General features: G+C 36.4%; 1 protein-coding gene across 1 annotated transcript in view; it reads right to left on the bottom strand.

The window, feature by feature from the left end:
• Positions 1 to 22,668, bottom strand: part of EFR3A (EFR3 homolog A (S. cerevisiae)) — a gene marked incomplete at its 5' end in the record, with an annotated part of 41,747 nt that overhangs the window by 805 nt on the left and 18,274 nt on the right. Inside the window, 13 exons of the mRNA XM_010084919.1 lie at positions 604 to 653; positions 1,269 to 1,372; positions 2,522 to 2,570; positions 6,391 to 6,479; positions 11,573 to 11,700; positions 12,893 to 12,960; positions 13,463 to 13,594; positions 14,829 to 14,990; positions 18,006 to 18,081; positions 18,524 to 18,696; positions 20,561 to 20,612; positions 21,148 to 21,262; positions 22,300 to 22,464. Of these exons, the coding sequence (XP_010083221.1) occupies positions 604 to 653; positions 1,269 to 1,372; positions 2,522 to 2,570; positions 6,391 to 6,479; positions 11,573 to 11,700; positions 12,893 to 12,960; positions 13,463 to 13,594; positions 14,829 to 14,990; positions 18,006 to 18,081; positions 18,524 to 18,696; positions 20,561 to 20,612; positions 21,148 to 21,262; positions 22,300 to 22,464 (1,363 nt within the window). The remainder of the gene's footprint in view (positions 1 to 603; positions 654 to 1,268; positions 1,373 to 2,521; positions 2,571 to 6,390; positions 6,480 to 11,572; positions 11,701 to 12,892; positions 12,961 to 13,462; positions 13,595 to 14,828; positions 14,991 to 18,005; positions 18,082 to 18,523; positions 18,697 to 20,560; positions 20,613 to 21,147; positions 21,263 to 22,299; positions 22,465 to 22,668) is intronic.

Below are 22,668 nucleotides of genomic sequence, written 5' to 3'. Positions count from 1 at the left end.
TGTTGATAATACAGGGGTGTTTTTGTTACTGCTGAACAGTGCTTTCTGCCTTTTCTGCTTCTCACACTGCCCCACCAGTGTGTAGGCTGGGGGTGAGCTGACCCCAACTGACCAAAGGGATATTCCATACCATATGACGTCACGCTCAGCATATAAAGCTGGGGGAATATGCAGGAAGGGGGGAACGTTTAGAGTTATGGTGTTTTTTCTTCTCAAATAACCATTATGTGCGATGGAGCGCTGCTTTCCTGGAGATGGCTGAACACCTGCCTGATGATGGGAAGTAGCGAGTGAATTCCTTGTTTTGCTTTCCTTGCCTGCTTGGCTTTTGCTTTACCTATTAAACTGTCTTTATCTCAGCCCACTTTTTTTTTTCACGTTTACCCTTCCAATTCTCTTCCCCATCCCACTGAGGGGGAGTTAGCCAGTGGGTATGTGGTGCTTAAATACCTACCACAGTTAAACCACGACATTCAGTTAAATCAACTGTTTTCTTCCTACTCGATGTGTCTAAGAACTCTATGACATGACCACCTGAAACTAGTCACAACTGCTTTATAACTCATTTTTCATTCATCATATTCTTCTTGCATAAAGCCTTACCGAATGGTGAGTTCCAGTATCTGTGCAAGTCTATCATGAAGCAAGTTTGCCTAGGAAAAAGAAAAAAACTGAACCATTAACTACTATATATTGAACCAAACTAAAATGAATGTGCTGGGCCATACTCAGTGAGTGTGTTCCACACTGCCAAATGGCAAATCTAGGCAGCATTTCTCATCTTGATTTCTTTTCTTACTGCTGCAAGGATTCTGAGTCCTGAAGAGGCATGTGAGAGTGAGCGAGCCTGTCTTGGAATGCAAGGAATTACACAGCAAATTCTGCTGCTGCAGATAGGAGTTTAACAAAACTGAAATACATGTGATTCAAAATACATAATGGGGTAAATACTACCCCAGTTATCCAAGGATGAAATGGGAACAGACAGTGAATCTAGATTTCAAAGACAGTGAGGAAAACATTAAGAAGAGTGAGATTTCCATTCATTTTCAAATGGTCTACGAACAATCAAAAGCACACTTATTTAAATAATTGGAGTTTCCCAACAGTAATAACAGTAGAGATAACAGCTGAAAACAAAGAACTGAACTTCTTTTACAAGTAAGAGCAGCAGTGACATAATAACATAAATCACCTTTAGCCAGCACATCCCCATTAATGCTTATACTAATATCTTCAATGCTGTGAAACATTTTTCAGAAACTTACTTTGGTTTCACATTGTGCTGCAATTTCTTCAAATGGCGCTTTTTGGAACTTTTCAATCACAAGACGTCTTTTTTCTTTTTCCTGTTCTTCAAGTCCATTGTTATCTTAAAAAAAAAAAGACAAATGTAATCCTTGCTTATCAAGTGTAAGTGACATAAACCTTCAAATGTGCACTGCAGAAGCTAATGCTGCATTTGAAGTGATGCAACCATACTCAAAGGAGCTGTCATCTGTCATTGCTTCTAAAGCAAAATGCACATACAATTCCAGGAAGCTGGTTTCAGGACCTCAGTTTTGCCCCTTTCTTACTATGTGCTTTAATTATGAGTACATCCAGGATTCCTTTCGTTTTATTATCTGTACTCGAGACTGCACTTCTCACTCACTGCACACAAGTTCAGCTCCAAGACAAAAGAAGGGACTATCCTCCCTCCCAGTATCATGCAGACAGGTGGGCAGGACTTTCTATTAGGATTTGGGAAAAGCAAGTTCAACCTCCGTAGGCTGAGTGAACTTACAACCAGCTGGAACTTTGAAGCATCTAATGAATTTAAGTACTTCAGTGATAAGGCAGGTTTGGAAAACTGTCAGATTGAATTACTGTTTAAAATATCAGTGTCTCTTGTTTAAAACATCTGCGCCCAATCCATGTTTTTAACAGGATTTTGGTGGATGTGGTGGTAATTTTTTTAATTACTAATTAATGAATAATTACTTATAGTGATATGAAATAAGGGAACTGGGTAATTCCGAGTTCTGGTAGGTGGGTCACTTGTCAGAAAAACATTCTTTTAAACAAATCAGATAGATTTATGAAAATATACTAACTAAAAAATTGAGTGTTTTTGAAGTCCACAATGTGTACCTTACCATCTATTTTCTGAATGCATTGAAGACCTGCAAATCTTAATATGCAAAAATATATATAATTTGCTTTGTAAATAATCACTCAATGGAATTCTAAAATCTCCCAGTACTTATAGCTTGGCCTGTAAGGGCAAATTTAATAGATGACAGGCATTCCCAGATGCTTTTCGTTCAGTCATATTAGTTTCGGAAAATGAATTCAATAAAGTATCAAGATATCACTTCACAAATTTAGAAATAAATAATGGAAGTTTTAAATAAATTTACTAGCTGAAGAGAAACAAATGTAATATTTTAATTATGTTATTCTGGCAACACCATTTTCTCTAGAAATTACACAGTAATCCAGAACTATGCTGCGGAAACACAATTGTAACAAATCTTACCAATTGCTTTCTTCAAAGCTTCAAAGGTGATTTCTTCAGTATTGTCAACCTAAACACAAAGAAAAAAAAATCCCTTAGGCCTCACAATTAACAGTCTTCTAAAAAATAAGGAATGTAATGAATACAGAAGGTCAAAATGGCCACAGAGCTTTTCTGCCTTACAAGTTTCTAATGGCTCTATCTGGAGTTTCTATGACAGCCGACAGATTACTAATTCACATTTCTAAGCCACTGCGATCAGTGAAGAAATTTTCATCAAATGAGATCAAGAAAAACTTTCCAAACTCTGGTCAAGATACTCTAGGGCAACAATACTTTGGAAAAGGACTTCCATGTTGTCAGAACACTTCTTTGGGTCATGAATATGCTACAGTGTTTCTATACTGTTAAGCCTCAGTACCAGCTCTTAGGCAGATGCTGCGAATAACAGCAACTGCTTCCTGAGACTAAATGAGCTACCAGCAATGTGATACTAAAATAAGAGATGGCAGTAGAGGGGAAAATGTTTATTGTTTTAGGCTATCTTCATACCAGTATGGGCTCCAAATAATTTGGTGCTTATGTCATAAACACTGGAGCTAAAGGACTCTTCATAACAAACTATGTCCAATGCACTGAGAAAATGTCTTCATTTAGCAATATGAATATGCATTTGCTGCTGCAGATGTACTTCATTAGGAATTGCTTGGGGCTGCAAAATTACCAAAGACGCATGAACATTTCTCTGAAGAGCTCCAGCTCACAGATCTTTGCCTTTCAATTCTTTATAGACCTACAGTTTCTACATCAGTAAGTACAATTACAGTGAAACCACTGTGATAGTATCAGGGGAGAATGCTCAGATGGTAGAACAGTGTTCACCTGAATATAACATGGTTTCTTGGCTTGGATTGCCCTACTTTAATCCTCCAAAACTAACTCCATGTAAACAGGCAGCACTTCAGTTTTTCCTTATAAACACTAACTGTTTAGAATGGTCTAATATGACCTAAGACAAAAGATCTGTAAGGTAGCAAAACGTTATTTCACCCTATTCAGAAGACTCTGAATTCTTTAAATTTTTTAATTTATTGACTTGATCTACTGTAAATGGAAAAGCCAGAAGAAGTAGCTGTTTCCTTTTTACATCAGTGTTATTTCAGGAGATGGAGCTGTAAATGACACTTTTCTAACAGATTTTACTACATTAGCATTGTATTCTCTACCTCTGAATATATAAAAGGTTAATAAATAAAAAACAGAACACTTTATGTCAAATATTTGTGGATATGGCTAGAGATAAAAAGTATTGAAGTGTTCAAAATAATCACCTTTTATACAATTCCTGTTTGGTAAATAATACTTGTTTATGGCAGCCTTTCAGTTTTCTAACTAACATCCATAGTAGTTGCTGATATTAGCCAGCATTATATCTGGTTATTAATATCACAGCAGCACTGGCTGCTTTTAAAAGTGCTTTTATCTTCTAAATGGAAATAACTATGGAATAAACCATCTTCCTCAACAGGATTCATTAACAGGCTTTCCACAAAAAAAAATTTTGATTGTGCTGACAAAATAATTGCATTCATATTGTATAAAATAATAGATATTTTATGGTCAAACAGTCTTCTACCTCAGAGAGTGTAGAAATGATACCATAGATCATTAATCCTAAAACTTCCATTAATTGAGTAGTTTATCCTCTCAGTTATAAAGCCTTATGTTCCTTTTTTTTTTTTTTTGCAGTTTACTTCTGCTGATGGTTGTGGATTATGCTATATTTATTAATCTACACAGCAAGAGAACCAGATTTAATATCCTTGTGCTCCTTTTTTCTTTTTTTTTTCTCCTCTCGAACTACATCCAGTGTATCATCTTATGTTGCAGGTGGCCAAAAACATGCATTATGAGGGAACAAGAATTAGCAAAAATTACAGAGCACCATTATTGAAGGAACAGGCTTCCCAGGGAAATTGTCGAGTCACCGTTCCTAGAGGTATTTATATCTGTAGATGTGGTGCTTAGGGACATGGTTTAGTGGTGGACTTGGTAGTGTTAATGGTCAGACTCGATGATCTTAAGGGTCTTTTCCAACCTAAATGATTCTATAATTCAGTGATTCTATGAAAGTTTTTCAGATGTTCATTATTTAGGTATGGAGATGGATTTGCAGTCATCAAACTGTAAAATACTGATTTTCCCTTTGCATTGTGAACAAACACTACAAAGCAACTAAACAATGAATACTTTGTTTCAGGTGTTTCTGATTAATAAAATTCTTGTTTTTAAGAGACACAAACAGCAATTAATTATCCAAGACACTGTGTCACATTAAACTGACAACCCATAAACAGATTTTGATTTATCTGCAATTGTTATATCCTATTCAAAAAATGTCCATATATCAATGCTTAACATAACATCAGCGTAATAATTTGAAATCTGAAATGGAACCCTATCTCATCTAATTCTACTTTCAAACAAGATGTTCAATCACCTATAATCACATATAATACATGAGATTAAAAAAGGATACTAATGGCAAACACCCCCATTCCTATTAGGAGCATTTACTTTCTTCACAAAACTAAAGATTGTGATAATTTGGCTTATTTTTCAAACGCTTCTTTCTTCTTTCTCCTAAACTTTTATCCAGTTTATCTGCATCCTTGGTAGAGCACGATAGCAAGAAGTGAACACAGAATATCATCTGAGGTACCACCAGCACAAAGCAGAAAGGAATAATAATAATAATAACAATAATAATAATGCAAAACATAAATAACTTCTGTCAGTAAATTCTAAAATGAGGCTTGCTCCTTTGCAATAGCTTAATATTGCATTTTTAAGTAACATTCCACTTGACTTTTCTTCACTGAAGGAGTGATCAGGCATTGGACCAGGCTGCCCAGGGAAGTGGTGGTCACCATCCCTGGAGGTGTTCAAGAAACGTGTAGATGTGGTGCTTAGGGACATGGTTTAGTGAGTTAGGTGGTGTTGGGTTGACACTTGGACTTGATGATCCTTGAGGTCTTTTCCAACCTTAATGATTCTATGATTCTATGACTCTGTCCCCACATTCTGTTTCATGTCCCTCGCCAGAGTTTGTGCTTTAAGGTGTTAAAGGTAGGATTCATTCGCATGTACAAACACCTCAATTTCAGCCGTTAATCCACTGTAGCCAGCAGAAATCTGGTTAATAAAAATCAGCAGAACCTTGAAAAAGATTCAATAAAACAGAAATGTATTTTAAGAAATACTTCAAATGAAGTGCCAAAAGCTGTGGGATAATTTTAATTATAATGCAGTCTTCCTAAGGGATAATTAGCATCAGTTCCTGTACGTTTTGTGCTGTCTTATCCTTCCTGTGTCTTTAAAGCACTGTGTGTTAAACTCTTCTGGAAGGGAAAAGTGATAACTGTAACACAGGGGTGTATGTAGCCTGGCTAAGCTTTACCTGCCCCTCTCAAAAACAGGTCTCTCACTAGTCTTATATGGGCCCCATACTGATGAACAGGACTCTCAGATACTGTAAATGATGCGGGGATACAGATACAGGACTTTTATTTGATCCCTCAAAATGCAAAGAAGATATTTTAGAATATTTGCTCATAAAATATTAGACGTATATATGTATTGCTACCCCATATTCTGCAGTACTATCTGTAAAAACTATAGTGACAAAATACTTTACATTTTTATACAGCAAGATCAGTATCAGTGTCTTTGTCAACACATTTCTACAAATATAGGAGTTAAAAACATCAAAAACCCAAAGCAATTAACATTGCTAGAACAATTACATATTAGACTTTCTGGGAAAACTTCATTTTCATCCCCTCTCTGCCCCAAAGATTCTGCTTTAAAATATCCTGTGATTTCCATACCTTATCCTCTGTGTTGTTGCCAGGCAGAATATCAACCTGGATAGATACCGTGTCCACAATGCTCTTCCTCCTGGAGAGTCTGTCCTCATCTGGAATAAAAACAACTGATCTCACTTTCTGTATAATAGCTGAACTATGATGATGATGAACTATGATAAAATTTCTACACATCAGATGCAGATTTGTTTCTATATGCATGTTTAACCTAAGATCATCTAGTTTATCAATTAAATTGTTGTGAATAATGATCAGTTACTGCTCTAAATTATTAAATATGAAGGAAAACAACCTTTTTATTGTCCCTTCCCCCTCCCATCCCAGATCTTGCCAACTTTCCCTTGAAAGCCCAGAATTTTTAAAAATTAGATGAGATCTTATTCAAATGCAAAATAAATAACATAGTACATGATGATATGTTGCTGCAGAGTAATTTATAAAAGCCGGAACTTATTTTTTTGGTTGTGAAATTGAAATATTAAAGTCTTAATCTGAAGGTATTCTGAAACAGAAAAGGGCTGCTTTGAAGATGACTCATTGACAGAAGAAATAAAGATTTCTGAACGTAAATGAGCAACGATCCTTCCTTATTATTCTTGCTACAAGTACCATATTCAGTGAGTCTAAAAATCTACTCTGTGAAAAAAATTCTCTCCATTTCTAACTTCCTACAAACATATTAGCAAGTCCAGCTGGCCTAAAAAGTTGTCAGAATGAAACCAACTGTGCTAATACTAAAAGAAGCACAACAACTTCATTAATGCATAAGCAGACTATGATCAAAAGATCCATCAGGTGATGGATTTTCCTTTTGTGACTGCATTCCTAAAGCAATACACCAAGAATCTTTTCTCATTTTTGACAATATATTAACATAAGATTAAAAAAAAAAAAACCAGTAAAAATTAATTTACAGGTGTGTCATGAGGATCCTGTGACAAATGGAGACTTGAGTGGACTGACTTTCATGTGTCTCATTTATAAAACCATCAATTGCCATATTGCATTTTAGATTTTAGCTGAGATCAAGCCACTTGGACCTGGTCATTATTATTTAATGACCTGCACGCACCTACATGCACTTGACAGTAAAATAAGGAAAAGGAAAACAACTGTAAAATTCCCCCACCACAAGGTAATTTATGCCGGTTCTTCCACAATCTTTGTTTAAACCACTTCTAGCAAAGTGCTTTTGCAGTGCAAATATTGAGCATGAACAAGCAGAATTCATTCCAGCAGAGCTGAACTTACCCAGCTTTGAAAAATCAAGAAATAACTTTCAGAAGTCACATAAATGAAAGATTTTAAGATCAAGAGGCAGTGAAAGAACAAGATTATTGAAAAACACCTGAATTCTAGCTACCTTTGCCAGGTTCTCAGAGTCCTTGAGTATTTGAAGTGGTATTTTGAAGGATTTACTTAATTTTTAATCCCTGACAGCTCACTGGCACATGACCCAATACACAGAGTCTGAGAAAAGCACCTTAGCCCCCAAGAGTAAACAGAAGACAAAACTACATCTTTGCTGCCATCTTGCTGCTCTCTCTATAATTGACATGCAAACACCAAAAGACAAGTTTTTGGGACTACTTTGGATAGAATTCATTTTTGTAATGGATGCTTCACTATACCTGCCTAATAAAAATGCCCATTTGTCTCTATTTTCAACATATTGTGGGTAAAAAACTGTGAAAAATGCAGTTTTTTCTGTTACATGATATAAAGCTCGTCTCCACACACACAAAGGAGCCCAGAGGCAGGAGAGCAGTGGTGGAGCCTGAATACCCACCGCTCCCGGCCCCTGCCAGGGCTGTCCCAGGAGTCTTGGCCCCACGGTCCAGGAGTGGCACCCACCCCATGGGGCAATGGGAGCAGCTCTCTGTCACCTTGCTGACCAAGGCAGGGTCAGTGCCTGGGATACGGGACACACTGTGGGACGCAGGGGAACAGCATCTTGGGACTGCAGAAGGCTTGGTGTGGGATGTTTAGGGGAGGAACCAAAGGTGGAGAAAAGGAGGACTGAGAAGGTTTGGGGAGGAGCAATCAAGGAAAATAGAGGGATAAGGGGATAAAGGCATCAGTCCTGTGTAAATCGGTTGCTGATCAGTACATGCATCTGGCCATGCCCTGAACCTCATCAGTGCAGCCTGTTTTGTCTTCTCATTAAATTCCATTTCTCTTTTCCTGCTATTTGTGTAGGCGTGTGCACAGGGGTCTGAGCGTAGCAACTAGAGTCAGACCTGGGGTCAGAGGGCTTGTGTGTCTCCAGCAAGCAAAGGTTCACAGCATCAGTGCGTGATCAAGGGGAAATATGGAGCTGGACCAGCAGGTGAGTAGGTCAAGAGGCCTGGGAGCTGGGGGTGTCCTTGTGTCTCTGGCTCTCTGTGTGTCTCTGAGGGGGAGGCACCTGGAGGGACCAGGAGGCTCAGGCCAACTGTCAGAAAGACCGTGGAGCCAGGGGTTGACTGAGACCCATGTGTGCACACACGTGTGTGTCACTGTGCACAAGAGGGATCTGTACCAGCAGCTGGACTGGGGATGTGGGCCTTGAGGGCTCACATGCCAGTGACTGGGGAGACTGGGAACCAGGGGACAGTTGGTGGGTAGACAGTGTCTAAGTGCAGCTACCGTTGGGATGCACACAGAACATACGCACTTATACATGTCCCACTAATGGACCTTCATCTTGAACAGCCATCAAGTAAGATGAATCATTGTTCTCTGCACAGCTGAGAGCTTCCTCCAACTTTCTGCCAAGTTCTGGAATTTCACTCAAAGAGGTAATTAGTACTATCACCAAAATTATTGCTATGGCCCTGTTACCTTCTCAGGAAAAGAAAACAGGAAGCCACTATATTGCAGAGTTCCAAATCAAGAGGAAACACAAAGGCAAACCTGGCAGCAGCTAACATTGCTACAGGTAATATCAAGGAGATAAACAAACAAAAGCAGAAGGAAACACTAAGTACAACACAATTTCTGGCCTAAAGGTCTAAAGGCCTTCTAAAAGCATATTTTTAACTGTGCACATCCTATACACGCACCACAGCTAGCAGGAGAGCAGGCTGACCTACAACTCATTTTTACCTTTTAACTTGTGTCTGCATTTATGACGTTTTTTGCCTGATGGAAATAGAGCTAAATTTTAAAAATATATATATGTATAGACAACAAATTTACTTTTAAATTATCAGCTTCCCTCCTACCCCAAAAAAAAAAGAGAACAAGGTACAAGAAGTTGCAAATATGAATGTCTTTCAAACTGATAAGTATCAAAAACTGAGACAGACACAGGATGATGATTTTATGGCTATAGGTCATTCTTAAGCATTACACTATTAATAAATACTAGAAATAATTAGGATAAAATCTTTACTGACTTTTTGGGTTCAACCATAACTTTCACAGGAATATACAAAAAATGGATCCATCTTTTATCAAAATTATTGATATATTTTGAAATATGATACTCTAGCATTACAGTATAATAATAGAAATTAAACATTTAAGTTAAAATGAAAAGTTTTAGAATTCTAAAATATTCACTTTGGTCCTGCTTAGTTACATGAAAACCTTAGAAACTCAACATCTCACAGTATCTGAGATTAATGATCCTAATCAGATACGATAACAGACATGAAATCAGTTTTGGTTACTGCCCTTTGCAAGAGACTACAACACAAAAGCCTGATTCACATAATCTTACGATTTAGCATTCAATATGGCCGTTTCTCATCACCTGTAGAGGCAGTTAATCACACACTTCCAGCTAAACCTGCTTAACCTTGTCAGAACTTACGTGTCTTCCTGTGTAGGAATGTATTTTTAGGAAAGTACCCCAAAAAACCCTAGCAAGGTCATTTGGGTATAAGCACATCTCACTTTCTAGATGAGGCTTAACATAAATGTCCAACCAGGCTATCTTTCTCATTCTATTCTCTTTCACTCACTCAAAGACAGTAAAAAGTTAAAACATTTCCTAACTTGCTATCTACCTCTTCAAACAGTACTAAAACATAATATTAACTGGTTTTTTGTATGCCAGAAGAAATAATCTATTCAAGTATAGCGACATTTTCCTTTTTACAAGATGACAACAAGCAGCAGAAAACACAGACGTTGCAGCTCTGTCTCAGAATATATCACTAGTTTGCCTGCTAGCACACAGGACAAAAGCACATCTGCTGTTCTGGAGAACTCTTCCCCTCCCACAGCAGCTATCCAAAAAATCTTACTCAAGAGCAGGCGGCAATGTCTCTGAATCGTACTGCAAGTGTGACACATCTGGCATTCACTGTCCACAGGTACTATGTTTCTTCCTGTGTGTGAGCTACAAAACGCTGGAATCATATTTTCCTTGCTAGGAACTTTTATTTCTCAAAAAGGTCGTACTTCAGACTGGGATGTCCCACAGTCTATTAAATAAGAACCAGTTACGTACAGACAGAAAAGATGTACAGTTTGTAAAACAAATGCTTCAAACAATTTTTTTCAGAAATTTGCTTTCAGTTGGCAATTGAAAATATATTAAATGCAGAAAACACACAATGTCACATACTAAGCTAGTTGTTCACACACTATTCATGCATCCTGGGTAGCACAAACTCTCAGAAATCCTCCTCAGGCATACTTTATCTTCATTGTGTTACCTGACACTAAGCTAGCACAGGTATCTAATGGAGGAAAACAAAACAATCTTGATTAAATTAACATCTGCTCACTGAGAATTTGACTAAGGCCAATAACTCAAGTCAGCATAGGGCCAGATGGCAAAAGGATGGGATATGTTCCATCCAGTGTTTACGTAAGAAGGATAAAGTATGATGACTTGTATAATACTTCACCTGCTAATGGAAATTTAGACAGAAAAACATTAATTACCACCACTATCATATTAGATATACTTTTGAAAGCAAATATGTCTTTAAAAGAGTTGAAGTGGGTTCAAGAACTTTCTGCCTTTTTTTTTTTAAGGAAAAAAAAAATCTTAAAAGTACACAAAGTTTAAATTTCTTAGCAATAATACAGTAGCTAATGAGAAAAAAAATAATTGAGAAAACAAAATTATACTATGATTTAAATTTTGTTGCCAAGTAGTCACATTATATTTAATTGTCAGAAAACACATCAAGAAAGCATTCTTAATAACTGGTCCTTAGAAGTTTTGCCACTCATCGCCACTTACCTGTTACCTGGGGTACATATGGAACTGACAATCTTTCCACACTGTATCCACTGCCTCCTAATGACTCTGCAATCTTGTTTGTCAGGAAAAATAAATTTTTTTCATGCTTCTCTAAGGATTTTGGAAGACTGTCAAAATATACATTTGAAGTTATTATCTACCAACAGAGATTTGTTCATTAAGTAAAATATTTTTCCAATGTCTGCAAATAACTGAAAAGGGCCAATGGTAATGATTTGATGGAAATAAAATTTGTTCATTTTTTTTTAAGACTGAATATACACCCCAAAATGAGTCCACTGAATATCTCTGCAATATTTTAAATTACCTTAACACTTCTTGGTTATCTGAAATATGTTCCTCAACTATTCTGCTACATCTTGAGAGACTATAGTCTCTATTAAATAGAAAAAAACCTGCAGAGTAATAGTATTTCCCATTTGCCAACAATGTGCCCTGGTGACAAAAAAAGGCTGAGGGTATCCCAGGCTGCATTAGGAGTACTGCCAGCAGGCTGAGGAAAGAGATCCTTCACCTCTACTCAGCACTGGCAAGGCCACTCCTGGAGTACTGCGTCAAGTGCTGTGTCTCCCCAGGACCGGAGAGACGTGGACTTACTGTGAAGAGTCCAACAAGGGCCACTAAGGTGGATTAAGGGACTGCAGAATCTCTCCAGTGAAGACTGAGAGAGCTGGGACGGTTCATTGAAAAGAAGGTGGATCTTATCAATGTGTACAACTACTTTAAGGGAGGGATGGTGGAAAGACAACAGAGCCAGGCTCTTTTCAGTGGCGCCCACTGACAGGACCAGAAGCAATGGGCACAAACTGAAACACAGATGGTTCTGTTTGAACCTCAGAAAACACTTTTTCACTCTGAGGGTGACCAAGCACTGGCACAGGTTGCCCAGAGAGGTTGCGGAATCTCCATCCTTGGAGACATTACAAATCTATCTGGATGTGGGCCTAGACAGCCTGCTCTAGGTGGCCCTGCTTGAGACCAGATGATCTCCACGAGGTCCCTTCCAACCTCAACCATTCTGTGATTTAGTGAAAATGCATTTTGCTCTGTTAGCACTTACACCAAGCATCATCCTGTGCAGATGTTAAGTGCCTCTGACTACAACAAAAAATCCTGAAAACCAGATTTTTTCCATATATGCATATATGCTTTTAATGCTTGGCTTTCTTCTGCCTATCCTGTACACTATTAAACCTCTAAATTATTTTTCACATATGCAACATATTTCAATGATGTGTGATTTTTAATAGTAAAACAGGTACTTCACTGTTCATTAATTCACATTCTGTATCTACTTACTTGCATTTGTCTTTGAAAATTGTTTCCGGTAGAAAATAAGATGCTTCCAGACTTCTGGTTTCGATGACCTGAAAAAACCCAAGACAAATTGTACAAAAAGAGTAGTTCCACAGCTATTTTCTCCAATGACTAAATTGCTTAAAGAGGTTCTACTGTAGCAGACTAGCAATCCTTCACTAACATCTACCTCAGCACAAATGAGTCCTTCAGAATTTCTTTTAACCAGAGAGACTGTGGCACTCATCCTTTAGATTACAAATCTGGTCTTGTGCATGTCAGCACTGTTTTAACAAAGCCAGTGAGGCTGTAAAGTCTTATATCTGATGCGGATTTAGCCCATTATATATGGTACCACAAACAAAATAAAAATGCTATAACTTGAGAGAATATCCTGTGCATAATTTTAAGAGTCAGAAAGAAAAAATCCATCAGAGACCTAAGACAAAAAACGTTGGTGGAGACAAATATATGAGATCAACACCACAAGCAATTACCAGACAGAAGTTATTCACCCATTTTACCGTACAATGTGTACTGTTCTAAATGACTTAAACTACTTAATCATGTTACCTTGCTGACATGCTGACAAAAGGCAGGAACTGCAATCATCTGACTCAGAAAGTTTAGATACGCTGCAACCAATGCCATGACACCACAACGATTAAACATTGGCAGATTATCCTCATTGATGATGGCAATGTCCTGAAATACAAAGGATAGCATTATAGTCTCCAAAGTTAACAGGCTGTTCTGAATATACGGAAGTCAAAATTATTATTAGTAACACTAGCTGACATACAATGACTATCTGGTATTACTTAGCCGTTAATAGATCTCATCTTAAAATCCTAGTCTTTTATCTCATTCCCAAATTAGGTATATATTGATCTGAAGTTAGACAGCTTGAAGGATTCAAGCCCTATGAAGAGAAATAAATCTACTCAACTCAAACTTCTGTTTCTCGGAAAGAGAGTACAGGTTAATGACTAGTAGTCTTCTTGTCCTTACCACTTTGCTGATCATAACTTTTTTTCAGGAAAATTAGAAACAGTAGTTTAATAATAAAATCACTCTTGTGAGTCATAGATACACTACAATACAGGGAATTATTTAATGCTTATTAGCATTTCTATGTTTATTTAGATTTGTTTACTTATGTTCTAGTAAAAGACATGATGACATTTTCATCGAGTAAGGATTTGGTTTAGTGACATTTTAAAATTAAGGATGCACTCTGCATTTCAGAGGTTTCATACTGCAGATGCACATTAGGGAATAAGGCTAATGACAGAGAGTGAACTGGGAATACAGGACACAATTTCACCAAATTTCCATGGTACATGCTAGCACTATTTTTTTTGAATGCTTAAATTTCAAAACAGATAAACCTATGAAGTTACAGAGTTTCACTGAGGGCTGTATGCAAGTATGACATAATACTTGATCCTGTAAAGGAAATGTCAAAGAATAAAGCCTGTCAAGACATTGATAGAATTTTACCCTAAGTAAGATTACATAGCCTGGTTTGACAAATATTTACAAACAATCAATTAACCATAAGCTTTCTTCCAAGGCAAGAACAGTCCATCTATTTTATACAGAACACTGACAGAAGATCACAGGTTGTGAGAATACTGTGTCAATCTGCTGATGAATATATCAGTGGTTCTAGGGAATGTTTCAATAAAATTCCACATCTGCTATATTTCCTGAAGAAAACAAGCTATAGAAGTTTGTAACAAATATGATTAGTTGAACCTTCCCTATTATAAGTGCTATGTATAAAGTGCACTTCCTTAACAGAGTGATCAAATTTGGACTGAATTATATGATTTCCAATTTGAAGATTGATATGCAAACAAAAAAAAGTTATCCACAGCTACATTACAAATATAACTTGTCAATTAATGAAGGTAACACTGATTCTGACTCATACCTGCAAAGCAATAGCTAATCGAATGAGGTCAATAACCACTTCTTCATTGGCTAGTTCAATTGTGGTAAGAGCTAGAGATGTGAACAGCAGTTCAAAGTTTTTTTGGACATTGTCTTCTTCTTTACAGCCTAAGTAGATGTGTCTGTACAACTGCTGACCATGCTATAAAAGACAAAAAAGGGAAAATGAGTATTAAAATGACAGAATAATTTAAGTAAGAAAGGATATTTTAAGGTCTTCTAGTCTAACTCCATACGTCAAGCAGGGCCAACTTTGATGTCAGATCATTTTAGATAATCAAGAAAATAAAAAAGGGTAAAATACATGTATACACATACATACACATACACAAACAAGTACATGATTAATCAAGACGACCACTAGTTGCTACCGTCACAGCAGCTTCTTTATAAATATGGTACTGTTCTATTTTATGTAGAAGTGTACAGATAGGGAAGATGATACAGAATTGCAAATGAATACTGCACTGTGTATCTGACATTGGCATTCATCTCCTATTGAAATATTCATAAAAAAATTGCCCACTTATGAAAAGGAGAAAATGAAAGTAGATCTTGAAACATTCTCAAGAACATTCAAGTAACTGAGGAGCTTCAAGGGTTAGCCTTGTGAAGACATCAGATTTGTTCATTAAGCAAGTCTCCTTGAGCAGCAAACTGAGAAAAAAATCTTCTAGAGGGTGTTTCAGATAGTGAGTAGGGCTCATTTACCCCTGTACACAGGGAGGCTCTAGCTCTAGTGAAGAGCACAGGTTATCTAATGAAAGAACTTCAAAAGTGACTTTCCCTCCTTGTAACACTGTGTTTAACTAAATCTTTGTACAGAAACCATTACTTCAACACGAAAAAATGAAAACACAGAAAGGCAGGTTAAGAAGCAAGTTTCGTGTGCAACACATGACTCAGTACCACCCAGCATTCTTAATCTGTAGAGGATACAGGTCTGTATCAGTTGACACAGTTTAATGTTCAACATCTAAGCACTGATGCTTTACCTCTGGAAGTACTTGCTCAGCTTTAGAAGGAGAAAGAAAACTCATTTTTAACATCTGTTTTTCAAGCAGCACATATTCACTTAAGAAATAATAAAGATGTTGTTGGTCTTTTTATTACTGCTAAAATCAAATATAAAGTGTTCAAATATATGCTTTATTTAGAAAAGAGGGAAACAGCTATTCGCAAAGCACAGATACTATGACATAAGCACCGTAAAAGTTAGATGTTTAAAGACACAGTATATTTGGAAAATAAAAGTAATGGAATGTTCATCCCACTGATAAAGAACTGCACTTAGTTATGAAAATAAATTATTACATGGATTTTCTCAACATGTAGTATCTCTCTAGAAGCATAAATGCAAGAAGTTCAAGTCCTTTAAAGAAAGGACTGAAATAAACCTCCTGGCTTTGAGAAGGTGGACTGAGACGAAAAGAGCTTTGTGCCTACATCGTTTAATTCCACCTAAATTTAGGTACTGGAATTCCTAAGTAAGATACGCAATTGCCTTAGGATCCGCATGTAACCTCAAACAAGCCTAGATGGTCATTCAGATCTTAATGGACTGCTGGAGGTTCTTCACCTCTCTCTGATGCAAGGGATCTGGGAAGAGTAGGCTGCTAACACACACATCTAAACTAGGTGAGTAACATTAGGTTTATAATATGCACTTGAAACAGTATCACATGGATAATTATTGAATGACTTCATTCCCAGGGTTAATACATTTTTTTAGAAGACTGTATAATCTTTTCTTGACCTGGTAAGAGTCTCTGTTCCTCTCCTGCTCTTTCAAATGAGTGTTAACAATTGAAATATTTAGTTTGACTATTAAAATTTTCATCTAGCAAAATCAGTAAATAGAACTGTTTTAAATCCTAGATATCAAACTGATGAATTAAATTTGATACAAAGATACATCAATAACAGTTGCCAACGTTGGACTATTATTTACATTTGTATTATTCCATTATTAATCAAACCAGGTGTAAATATACCTCAAGCAATCTCAACTGTACTAACTTAACAAGAACATTTATCTTGCAATGTTACTTGAAAGCTACGCAACTCTTTTGCATATTATTATATATGCAGTATTTTTGCCTCTGGGCAAGTTAAATTGCAATTATTCTCATTTTTATAATTAGAACATTAAGTTAAGGCAGCACTCTGAGAGACACATTTTTCACTTCATAGGCAACAGGAAACAAAACCAGAACAGCATGGTATAGCTGTGGTAAATTAATATATTTTCTCAGGCAGATAACAGTGATAAATGTTCTAAAGTTTGCCTGAGCTGACTTCAGTAATTTGTATTGTTTACAAACGTACCTACAAAGATAAACTACAGTCAAGAATGAGAGAGCATACTAATAACTATATGCATTTTCCCACAGAGAAAATAAGGTGTTTATTGTAAAAAAGTAATTTCACTCCACATAAGCATAATCTAAAAATATTCTGTTTTTCTTTAGAAACAAACATACTCAGAAGACAACCGGCACAATGTCCTGTAAAAACAGCCTTGTAAGGAGGTGCATTTTTTTCTTCAAAGTTTACTAATAACTATATGCATTTTCCCACAGAGAAAATAAGGTGTTTATTGTAAAAAAGTAATTTCACTCCACATAAGCATAATCTAAAAATATTCTGTTTTTCTTTAGAAACAAGCACAATGTCCTGTAAAAACAGTCTTGTAAGGAGGTGCATTTTTTTCTCCAAAGTTTACTTAAAACATAAGACACAAGTCTCTGTATCAAGGCTTTAAAAAAAGATTTTAAAATAAAAAATTATCTGAAAAGACAATAAAATAAAAGCTATACAAATGAAAAACTACCACTGAGCATAAATGAAATGCTGCACAGGGATCTAACTATAGGGAGGTCTTTTCAGAATCATGGTTTAGCTATACACTGTTCTAATTTCATCCATGCAAAGGTTTTCACTGAAGACACATAAATGAAAATTTTATGCCACGGAACCACCTCTCAAGTATCTAGAGCACCTCAACATTGAAATCACTGTGATTTGAATTAAAATCACTTGATACTGATCTTTGCAACTTGTTGCAAAAACACAGTTGTAAAAGAAAATCAAAGCAACTGGTTCAGTTACTTTATTTTCTTCCTAGATAGATAAGTTAATTTTTTCATTCTATTACCTTCTTCATGAAGCTCACATCTTGCCTTGAAATTTTGTCTCGTTTTATCTTTAGGTCAGAAACATCTGGTATTATTCTACAAAAGAAACAAAAATGCCGCTTTAGCACAAAGAAGTTGAAAGGAAAGAGCATGTGAAATATATGAACTATTCAAACAAATCTTGAAGCAATTTCCACTTTAGTTATATCCATGTTTAACAATGACATTTAAATTGCAGTTGAAAAGGAAGAACCTTAAGCAGAATTACGACAACCACATTTTTTTTTTCTCTACATAAAATACCATATTCTGCCTTCCACGGTTAAACTAGCAGATATTTGGAATGGTTAATTACCATGCACTGAGGCTTACCTATAAAAAATTCTTGTCATTAATAAATGACCCTGAGGACTGTGCATTTGTCAGAACAGTACATTAACATTTCATATTAGGAAAAATATTTAAAAAATCAAAAGTACTTATAATTCTGATATTAAACTAGAATTTCAAGTAGGCCAAAGGAAACAAAAAGAATTACCGTATCCCTCTGAGCTTTGCTCTGTTGTCATGCCGATCAATGAGATTATGGAGTATTTCCAAGACCAGTTGCCTTAGCTCAGAGTCTTCCATGAGTGAAGGAGACAATAAAGGGTCCAGAAACGGGGGAGGAAGTGCATTAGTTATCGTTGTTGCTTTGTATCCTGAAGTCACCTGTTCATTGTTGGAAGTAAAATTAATGTGTCATTATTGCACTGTAAGAATTACTTGCAGCTGTCACTTTTTAGTATGCTTGCTTTGGCATCTGAAAGGTAGCTTCAAATTTTGCTTTTCTGTGTTTCCTTTTTTTACTTACTAAACTGTCTTCATCTCAACCCACTTTTGTCATTTGTACCCTTCCAGTTCTCTCCCCTATTCCACTGGGGAAGAGTGTGCAAGTGACTGGATGGTGTTTTGCTGTCCGCTGGCGTTAAACCACAACATGTGGGCAAGCACTATTCCTACAGCATAACTGAATAGGCTGAAAGGAAACTGGCTAGCAGAGGAACATGAGGGCACCTGAAGGTATCTAAGCAATCATTCTGAAAATGGAAAATTACTAACATAACAAGCAGTAAGGCTGCAAATAAAAGTGCATACTTTTAACAAAGTGCCAGATTTTAATTGCCTATACAACATTAAGTTGTCTGCCTGTGTGTATGCATGACAACAGACTAATTATGCTGAAGTATATCATACTTTTGTAAAGAATACATGATGTACAACGCTCAGTTCCATACACAGAAGAGGTAGGGTTCAGTAGTTTCTAGTTTTTAATTGTGTGTGCAGACTATATACACCACAACAAGAGATTTGCTCAGAACACAAATTCCTTCCCATATTTTTTCCACAATATTAATCAATGTCTGAGTAATTCATTAAGGATCAAAACATGCACTTTCAAATTTTTTGAGCCATGATGGGATTTTACTTCCATATTCTATAAGAGGATCCAAAACAAAATTCAGTGTCAAAAATGTTAAATTCCTTCCACATGCATGATTTGAATCCCTTAAAGCATAGTTAGAAGCTATGCAGCACCCCAAATAATTATAACAATTCTTCACAACTTCAATATAAATTTTTAAGACTGGTGAGATGAATACTGTCAAGAACAGTTTAGACATAGCTGAGACTATCTTTAATGAAGACAATGGGCAAAAGGACCCCTTGCGGTCCTTTTTAACATTTTCTATCCTTAAAATAGCAAGTGTGAATGCACAGCTCTTCTGCAAGCCAGAATCTAGGATTTCATATTCCAACAAGCAAAGAAAGGTTTAACTGATATGCCTAAAACCACACACACACAAATTTCATGTCAAAGCAAGGACAGAAACTCATTTTCCAGGAAGGCCTTCTACTGCTTTAGTCATGACATCATTCTTAATGCTATCTCCCCTACTTCAGTTACTGAACAGTTTTCAGCTTCTGCAACAAAATAGGTCAGGATTCCACACGCAAGAGCCTCCTTTACTGCCCACTTCTGATTTTTACCATCAGAATCTATTTCCAGAAACACTCTTTGATGTTTACAGTTTAAAAAATGTATTTGTGATAAAACAGTTAATTATACCTTACAAGAAACTTGGGAAATAATAGGAAGGAAACAACAACAGTGCCTGAGGCTCTGAGGGCTTAGAGATGGGCATCCATTCCTACAGTTTTAAAAATATTAGACATTTTACTATTTACAGCTTTTCTGGTGTAAGAGGCTAAAGTGATTTCACTTCCATGTTGCTCTACTGCTCGTGGAACTAGTCAGCTCAACCAAGTCTATGATGTTCTTTTGGATATGCAGATCCAATTATAACTGATATTGACTTAAGTGCTCTAAGAGATGGAGGAATATTTCTTGAGTTCCTCATAATGCAAGTTGGGAAAACACTGCTACAATTTACTCAGTAGAACTACAGATCTAGGTAATATGAAGGTACATTTAATTTCAGAATACAGAGTTTCACTACTGCACTTACATGTATAAACTTACACATAAAGTGAAATATTTGTGCTCATAACATATTGAAGGCAGAAGGCTTACCATTAGTAAGGATCTCAATAACATGATTTGAATCCTCCTAGTTCCCAAGTCTCTACAATTGGAAAAAAGTTGAAAATTAGTGTCTTTGCATATCTTCAAAATATTATTCTACTCCAGACATCGTTCTAACAACTGCATTTTTGACAAGTGAATACAGCAGTCTTGGAAGACATGCTGGATGACCACAAATGAGGGTCAAATATCTCCAAATGAGGTGCAATAACTAAATGTTTTTGCAATGGACATTTATAGGAAGGCTTAAAAAATGAAGCACATAAAGTTTAAAAAACAGTACATGATACATGTGAAGCAGATCTAAACCTTTACGTTTCATTCAGAAATCTCTTTGTAACTGAAATGTTCAACCACTACATGCTTGAATTTCTTCTGAATTAAAATGTAATTGAGTCTTTTAAGAAACCAGGACACTTCTTGTTTAAGTCAGACCCCAAAACTCTGAGACTGAAAAAAAGTTATTGAGTGAGAATTTGCATTTCACATTTCTTATTTTTTTTCACCTCTTAATTTATCAAGATTCTAAAATCTAAATTTTTAATTAGAAATTAAAGAATGTAGAATATACAAACCCAAGATGATTGGTATCTAGTGATTGTGAAGTTGCCCCGAAAACAGGTACTTTTCCCATAATGAACATCATAATCTCTGATCTCTGGTAATCTGGGAGATTGCTTCCAAAAAATCCTAAATAAAAATGGAATGAAATCACAGAAGGAGAGATATATAGGGCCCTTCCCTTTATAAGACAAGTCTTGCCCATGACCATAACTGGTGAGTGATCTCCCTGTCCTTGTCTCAACCCATGAGGTTTTACCTTTTTTTCTTCCAATTCTCTTCCCCATCCCAGTGAGGGGCAGGGAATGAGTGAGCAAGCGGCCGTGTGGTGCTTATTGCCAGCTGGGCCTAAAACCACAGCACTGAGATATTCTACTCCCCTCTATGGCTGTGCAATAGTATAAATGTAACTTTGATAGAAAGAAGTTTTACTTTCGAGGGTCAAGCTGTGGGGCTTAGGGGATTTTTTTTTTTTTGTAGGGGGTGTTTTTAACATTTTAACTTGTCATTTTACTGTAATGGTGAGACATAATCTACTATATATTTGTTACTGCTTCATAAAGCTTCAAGGCATAAGCAAAGGTACAAGTAGTGAACAACAACACTACCATAAAGAGAAAATATGAAAAAAATGGGAGAGGCTATTTTAATGAAATCAGTTATAGAAATAGCTGCTCTCATTCTCAGTATTATGCTTAGAAGTACTTCAGTTAAGTCATGGTAGCACAACCGGCCACTAGGTGTCATTGTTGCCACTACGTTTAACATTGGCTTCTACAAATTTTCAAGTAGTACCTACTAAACTGTATTACTGTTTATGATTGCTTGCAATATGACTTTCATAAAAGGACTAATATTAGTTCTGTACCAAAGGTACAAAATGATGTCCATATTTCAAGGGACATGTAATAATGTAAACAACAAATTTATTTTAAGTCCACAGCATTTTTAATTTTAATTGATCTTCTTGACTGTCTGGTCAGTTAACAATTAAATAACAGTCTGTCAGAAGTCAAATCCGTAAGGTGAGCCTGAAGCAAGTACAATCAGATAGATCATACTTGTCAATATTCCTTTTTGATTCAAGCTGATTTAATACCATCTCAGTGAGGAAGGGGGACAAGAGGAGGAATTTTTAGTGAGCCAGTGTTACTGTCAATACTTACCAATTGTCTGAATAATAGCATTCTGAACAATCCTCTCATCACTCTCCTTGGAGCTTGTGCTGAAAGTGGTACTTCCTGTTGAACTGCGTCTATCACCCAGCTCAAAGTCAACACTGATGCGCAAATGTTTCAGCAAGGTATTAAAAACCTCCAGAACTGTTGGACCTGGAAACAACACAGAACAATGATTGCACCTGTCAAGGGAAAGATGCCTTAAGAAAACAAAAGCTGACTGTTTCAATCCCTTTTCAGAAGAAATCAGATTAAGCTGAAAAGAGCAATTGAAACACACTGGCTGAAGGATATGCCCTAGGGATAAACTTGTGAAATGTGCCTACACCCTAATATTTTAGAAATTATTCTGGAATC

Source organism: Pterocles gutturalis, unplaced genomic scaffold (assembly GCF_000699245.1).
Source record: "Pterocles gutturalis isolate BGI_N339 unplaced genomic scaffold, ASM69924v1 scaffold12150, whole genome shotgun sequence".
Taxonomy (NCBI): Eukaryota; Metazoa; Chordata; class Aves; order Pterocliformes; family Pteroclidae; genus Pterocles; species Pterocles gutturalis.
Note: the sequence above shows the minus strand (reverse complement) of the source record. Positions and strands in the feature narration are given on the sequence as shown.